Consider the following 7,557-nt stretch of genomic DNA (forward strand, 5'->3'; position numbering starts at 1 on the left):
CTTGGCCTTTCCCCCCCTCCTTGTTTCTAATGCATGCCTCCATTTTTTTTGCTAGAGGAGATATTTTTTTTTTTTTTTTTGTATCAATTTCTCATTCCCAGCTCTGTGTGCAGTCATTTTTGTTGCCAAGGGAAATCATTAGCAGTAATAATGACTGTCACAGGGCGGGACTCGGCATACATAGAACACAGCATGCATTCTCTGTGGAAAAGGCCTGAGCCTATCATTTCCCTGCAACAGCCTGTAATAATTGCACCATCTAGATCAAGAGGTCCCAGGGGTTACTCCAGGTCTGTGAGTCACCCTGTGTAGCCTTTAGTGTGATCATTTCACAGAAGCAGCAGCAACAGGTAGGTTTATACTTCACATCTCTCTCTTTATTGTATTGAAGCAACTTAGATTGATGTAAAGTTTCCATTGAAGACTGAGACTACAGCTACCCAGAATTAATTTTAATTCTGTTTGTGTGTCGGTAGATTAAGGGACTAATTAGGGACTTATTGGGAACCTGACCCTTTTCCATCAGCAGAAGGAGCTTATACCTGCTTACATTTTGGATGGACATACCTTTTAACATGGGAGACATAAATGTATTAATACTGATGATTTCAGCTTGATATTTTAAAATGCAAGTGTATTTAGCTGCAAGAAGGTGTAACATTGGTTCAGTAATATTCTCTTTCTTCTGCAGGTGTTTTTGTAGAAAGCCCATATACACAGCTCCACCATGGATTTTCTGGACCGAAATATCAACTTCAAAGCTCTTTCCAAGTTTTCAAATATGTAAGTGATAATGTTATGAATAACCTTTCATTGAAATATTTGTAGGATTTTTTTAAATTTAGAATTCCCTGGCAGTTGTATTTGAAAGCGTAAAAGCCTATTGTGAAACCCCATGCTGGTCACTTTCATAGGATATAATGACGCCCATCATGGTCCTTTTTGAAATGAAAACTGTGAAGTGTCGGTGAAGTGGCTTCTACAGGACCAAACACTTTGTTCAGTATTCTGTGGCCTGAAGTGATACCTGAGTACAGAGTATTCGCAAATAGATTTTGTAGTCTCTGCTGTTCAGGATCTTGTGGCATAATATTTTGGTTTTAAAATGTTTATATTACATGTGGATATTTACCATTGTTCTTTTTTCTTTTATGGGTTTGCGAATACGGTCTATAAACTGAATGTATTAAAACATAGCTCCACCATTATAACAAATTAGATTATCAAAGGCAAGGCGGGGTATCTGTAGATTTATATATATGTGTCTCTCTCTCTCATATATATATAAATATTCTAGCACACCTTGGCAACAAGCAGTATTTGAATATTTGTCACTGCACGCTATGGATTCTGTACAGACATGACAAATTGTGCATTCCTTTGCTAACCTATTTCTAAGACTTGATAGACCGGGTAGTTAATGGTTTTTGGAAATCATGCAATGCACATGTTTTACAAACTACTAATTCTTCTAGGCATTGGATTGTTGAGCATATTTAGCGTATCTAGAAAGGAGAAGCTTAATTTCAGATACCAGATAAAAGCATCAGCAGAAACCTTACCCTTTTGTTAATATGCTTTGGGGGTTTAATATTTCATAAAAGTTATCTCAGTGCTACCAACTGATGTATTTTCTCCTGTTCCGGGGGTAGAACAGAGTGGTGAGCAGCATTGCTGCACCTGGCTAATGCTGTGCACCTAGCACAGCATTAGCCAGAGGTAAACCCGTTTCCAAACATATAGTTTTATAGGGCTGTTATGGTAGCCTGAGCAACAGTGGCAGCCAATGGGGTTCATGTGTGTACAGACAACTTATTAGGCAGATTCCTGCTGCCAGTGGGATCCTATGTAAAAACAATACATCTGGTGCAGGATGCCTGAAGTGTATACCTATGTGAACACCTCTTTTTTGCTTTACCAAATATACCATGAAAAGTGTTTTGTTATATCTGATTAAAAATACCTGTTGATTTTTCTCATCTTGTTCCCGTAAACGTCCTGAGCTCTCTGCCTGTGCACAAGGAGGGATATCGAGAGAAGGGGGAGATGAGCAGTTCTGTGTTTTTATCCATCAGCACTGATGTAGGCAGGGCTGACACCACATGCTTATGAATTCAGAGCTATGCTGTCATATCAAAGAGGAAGGTAGAAGCACACCATACTTCTGGCTGATCAGCTGTTTTTCCCCAGTCATCTTCCAGGACAGCCATCGAGATATAGGCTCCGCCTGCCTGCAACAGGAAACACATCAACCACATTAAATAAATAGACTCCTCCTTCCATCCCAAGTCAGTACCTGGTGTATAATCTGCCCCATGTACACAGCATTGCAGCCCTATGTATTTCAAATTACTCTCACAAATGGTGAGCAGTCATTGGTCCAGTGCTACTCAAAAAATAATTAAGGCACCTATTTTGTTGCTTCTAGCCAGTGATGTGAGCAGTTAAAATGCATGACATTTAATCCATTGTATGTGTTTTGTGTTTCAGTTCTCCCAGCACACAGCAACACTTAAAGCATGTGTATGCCAGCTTTGCTCTCTGTCTACTGGTTGCATCTGCTGGCGCTTATGTCAACGTGGTCTTCAGGTTTCTCCAGGTGAGTGAATTCCTGGTTAAACCTTTTTTTTTATTTTTTTTATTTTCCATGTTATGTTCTCTTTTGGGTACTTGAGATGTCTTCACCTATATACTACAAATGTTATAGACCATATAGAATTATTTAGCCCTGCACTGTAAAATTAGAACCGTATGGAGCATCTCCAAAGTGCAAGGCTGCAGTCAGAGATTTGAGTGTTGTTATATCTGTCTAATATGGCCGTTTCTATATAAAATATAGTAGATGTTTTCTAAACCTAGTATAAAGAAAAGTGTCTGATAGCAGAATCCGGCCATATCCTGACTTTCTTTGTGTATCCCAGTGGGAGTTTTCTTCGTAATTAGTTACGTGACCTAATAGACTTTATTATTTAAAGCAGTGGTTCTCAACCTGTGCAACCTCAGGACCCACATTTGTCCTTGGTCATTAAGTCACGACCCAAGTTGCACTGTGCGTTCCGATGCGGGCAATAGAACTGTGGGTGGGAGGTGCGTTTGAGGTGCCATTCAAATAAATGGCAATGCAGTGCACTTCTCACACCAGAACGCGTGGTAGGTGCGATTGCGTGGTACAGTGAGTTAATCGCACAGGACTATGCGATTAACGCACTGTACTAGTGTGAATGGGCCCTCAAAACACACAACCACAGACACAATCTCACACATACACTCCCCCAAAAATATATTTTTGTTCTTCTTCTTTTTTTTTTTTTTTTTAAGGTCTACCCAGTCTGTCTACCTTATGAGAACTGGAGTGGATCCTCAGCTGGGGTCCCAGTGTGGGCTGCTGTGCTGTGACAGAGCTCCATCAATATGTGCATTGCTTGTACAGCTCCCTTGTGTACCCTGTAGAGTTGTCGGGAGCCAGAATGTGACGTCACTCCGGTCCAGGCACCTCTACAGGGCACACGAGGGAGCTGTAAGTAATGCACATATGAATGGAGCTCCCTCCCAGCCATAGCCCCATCCCATCCCACCTCAAGCTGACACTCGGCACTGTGCAGCATATTTTGAATGGCACGAGAACTGACAGTGCTGCGCAAGAGGGAGGCTGAGAAGCCTCTCCCCTAGAAAAGTGGAAGGCACATGGGGACCCACTGAACACAGGGTCGCGACCCACTTTTGGGTCACGACCCACCAGTTGAGAACCAAGGATTTAAAGCACAAAAATATTGTATAAAATGTGCCATCCTTTGTCAGCATTTGTGATGCATACTTGCTATTTTCCCATACAGGGCAGCTTCCTGTCCTTTGCAGGCTCATTGGGCATGATGATGTGGCTGATGTTCACCCCTCACAGTAGAGAGACTGAGAAGAAACGCCTGGGAATCTTAGCCGGATTTGCCTTTTTCTCTGGTAACATTTAGCTTTATTTCCTGTTTACATTTCACCAGTAGATTAACACTGTTGAACCTGCAGTAGCCCTCCATGGAGCTTGGGATTCACTTTCATATATAAGTGCCAAGGCTTCCCCAACACATTCCTAGGCCATATTTAGACACTCATACATTGGATAAATGTTACTCTTGGTAATCGGATAAATCAGCACCTCTGGTTTTTTCACTGATGTATGCAATGGCTTTTAACCATACAGAGACCCCTTTAAAGAGAGCCATTCTCAATTGTAATTATGCAAGAATGTGGGCAACAAGAAGAACATATAGTCTTAAATGATTATAATTGTGCAGGCTATGTGTGAAATGTTTGTTTACCCCCTTAGTCTTTCTTAGTTGGTCTGATGATGACTGTTGGATTGGATTTTAGGGATCTGAGGCATATGGTTCCATGAGGTCTTACAGTGGCTGTCCTGTCAGCTGTCTGAACTATGCTAATATAAAGTATGCAGCCTTCCAGTTCCAAAGTAACCATCCAATACACTGTAGCTCTTCACATTCCTCTTATCTGTAGTGCTCTGTTAAGTGATGCTGTAATACATATTCAGGAGATGCTGTGAGGGGAATTTATCAAAGCTGGTGCAGACAAAAACTGGAGCATCTGTGCATGGCAGACAATCAGCTTCTCTCTTCAGTTAAGATTTGAAAATGAAAGAGAGAAGCTGATTGGTTGCCATGCACATTTGCTCCAGATTTTGTCTGCACCAGCTTTGATAAATTCCCCCCACTATGTGTTAACAGCCAGTTTGTCAAAGCAGCAACTGCCATTATATAACCAGTGACCACGGACTAGAGTCCTCCTCTGACAAAAAAATAAATAAATTCAGATTTGTGAATGCACCTACATATGACTGTTTGTTTTAATAATAAAAAAAAAAAGATTGCAGACCATTTGTTGAATGATTTCTGTATATTAAATGTATTTTATTTTTTTTTCCCTTAGGCGTTGGTTTGGGTCCTACTTTGAATCTTTGCTTGGCTATTGATCCCAGGTATTTACATATACAAATCAATGTTTACTGATGTCAGTGTACATGTAAAGTCTAGACAGAGGCATAGTTGAGTCCAGGAGCCTTCAGACACTGCTGTCAGCTTTAAAACTGGGGAAATGCAAAAGAGTCTGCATTGTCTTTTAGCAGTCAAGCCATTTCTAGTTTTTTTTTCCCCCGGTGTCTTGATGTGCATTAAAAAGCAGTTCGTTTCTTGGTGCACACTAAAAATGTTGTTAGCAATTGAATTTATTTAGTTGCAAACTAAAATTCTTTACGTTTTGCGGCTAGATTCCAAGGGCCGCAGCAGAATGTAAACAATGGAGAGAAATAGCCAGCCTGCTATTGGCTTTTTTAAATTCCAATAGCATGCTGGCTATTGTGCCCACCCACTGAGCAGTGGAATGGAGAACTTTCTCTCTCATGATCCACTCCGCTGCTCAGTAGGTGGGATTTCAATAGCCAGCCTGCTATTGCAATAGCCAATAGCAAGCTGTCTATTGAAACCCCGCCCACCAAGCAAAGGATCAGATGGAGAGAGGGGTTGGGGGGTGGTTGCTTGAGTTACTATTAACTCTCAAGCAACCAGAAACTACAGCTATCCAGCACCTACTGATCCCCGTGGGTATTGGATACCTGGGAGTTTACTGTACTTTAGGAAAACGGAAGTGTGATTGGACTCTAATGCATGTGACACTGCTCAAGTAAGTCAAAGATGGCAGTGTATTGTATGGGTTTTTACTGGAATTTTCTGGCTTTAAGCCTTTGATATTTCACAGCAAAACCAGCGTAGTAGGAGGGTCATTATATGCTCTGTAACCTAAGATTTGTTTGGTATAGTTGTAGTGGCCCTTAAACTTTGAAATAAAATATCCAGAATAAGAGAGTAACTGCAGCCTAGGCAATGTAATATTACTAATTAGGGCTGCAACTAATTATTTTTCATAATCGATTAGTTGGCCGATAATTTTTTTTTGATCAGATATAAAAAAAAAATGAAATACCATCCTTTAATTTAAAATGAAACGCACACACGCGGTTTTACAAACCTAAAGTTTACTTCAGAATAGAACTGCATTTATAACCCATATTGGTAACCCTGTCTAATGAGATTTTTCTTCTTAATCTAGCATCATTCCAACTGCTTTCCTGGCCACCGCAGTGATCTTCACCTGCTTCTCTCTCAGCGCTCTGTATGCACAAAGACGCACTTACCTGTACTTGGGAGGTAATGGTCACCCTGTATCATGTCACTACATGTTCTGTGTTGCACAAACTGTCTTCTCAATGTGAATGTGGTGTTTCTTACATAGGTATCCTGATGTCTGTTCTGAGCCTCCTTTTCCTCTCTGGATTGGTGAATATGTTCATTGGATCTACTATGCTTTTAAAAGTAAGTTTATGCATTGTTACGGGAATGCAGAATGTCTCTTTTAGATGTAGTTATGTGATTCCCATCTTGATCAGGTTGTGGGACAGTGTGTTATGTAAACATCTCGTGCAGACCTGTTTATCCAGTCTCAGAAGATAAACATGGGAGTAGTCGTATTTGCTTTCCCCACACTGTTTTATCAAACTGAACATCAGAATGAACATCGGAAAAAAAGGTTTATTAGAATGGTATGGGCAAAACTGTATCTTATTTGTGTATCATTCGGCAGTAGAGCCTCAAATCATCTCTGAATTGGTGCTGACACTGTCCTTCCTTCTGGAGGGTGACTACTTTTGTTCCCCATGGTCCCTGTGTGTGTTGTAAAGTAGCCACCGCTCCAAGCTCGATCCTGTGATGGACTACAATCTCACGTTTAGCCTACTAATTAGTATTGAGATTGTAGTCTATCATGGGAGTGAGCTTGTAAAGTAGCCACTGCTCCAACACACAGGGATCATGTGGACCAAAGGTAGCCACCCTCAAGCAGGAAGGGCAGTGTCAGCACAAATTCAGAGATTTTTAGAGAATCTTAAGCCAATTGATACACAAATAAGATACATTTTTGTTAATAGTTTTAGGTACTTGAATGTATTTCTCTAAGTTTTAACTCCTGCGTTTAGTGTCCCTTTAAGGTTTGTGCTGTAACCTGGTTGTAGATGACCCAGTTCTGCTGCTGTTGGTACCTCAAGTTTAAATTAAGTCATAAAGTATGACTGCTGCAGTCAACTCCTCATGTGCTGATATATAGTGGTTCTAACACTCTCTTGCTTACACTTTTATTTCCTTTTCCAAGAATTAAGTTTTATTCAGGTGTTGCACTAGAGCAGGACATGACTAGGATACACTCCAAAGTCAAAAACCCCAATCAAAAAAATCACAAGGAGTGCAGTGTGGGGAAGATTGGGCAACCAACTTTCACTATTTAGGCTTCTTAGTATTAGAGATTTTTTTTTTTAAATCTGTGTTTTAAAACTGTTTTTGGGGTCTGCCACAGTTCCACTTTAAGGTTCGGTGCTTCTTTGTGTTATGTCTGTTTAAAGTAGCTTATCTGATCTAATAAAACTCGCAAAGATCTGGCAACCAAGGATAGACTATGCCCACCCCTCCCTGAGCCCACATAGTCTTTCAGCCCTATAGGCTTTCA

The 7,557-nt window shown here is 40.7% G+C and overlaps 1 protein-coding gene across 2 annotated transcripts in view; it reads left to right on the plus strand.

Moving 5' to 3' along the window:
• TMBIM6 (transmembrane BAX inhibitor motif containing 6) overlaps positions 1-7,557 on the plus strand; it is a 23,235-nt gene that overhangs the window by 10,510 nt on the left and 5,168 nt on the right. The window contains exons 2-7 of one of the 2 annotated variants that reach the window (XM_018567623.1): positions 692-783; positions 2,491-2,599; positions 3,834-3,957; positions 4,939-4,984; positions 6,112-6,209; positions 6,295-6,374. In XM_018567623.1, the coding sequence (XP_018423125.1) occupies positions 728-783; positions 2,491-2,599; positions 3,834-3,957; positions 4,939-4,984; positions 6,112-6,209; positions 6,295-6,374 (513 nt within the window). In that variant the 5' untranslated portion in view covers positions 692-727. Of the gene's footprint in view, positions 1-691; positions 784-2,490; positions 2,600-3,833; positions 3,958-4,935; positions 4,985-6,111; positions 6,210-6,294; positions 6,375-7,557 lie in introns of both variants that reach the window. The other variant, XM_018567622.1, reaches the window with a different exon arrangement.

The sequence above is a fragment of the Nanorana parkeri genome, unplaced genomic scaffold, assembly GCF_000935625.1.
Source record: "Nanorana parkeri isolate BGI_ZX_2015 unplaced genomic scaffold, ASM93562v1 scaffold1076, whole genome shotgun sequence".
In the NCBI taxonomy this organism is placed as follows: Eukaryota; Metazoa; Chordata; class Amphibia; order Anura; family Dicroglossidae; genus Nanorana; species Nanorana parkeri.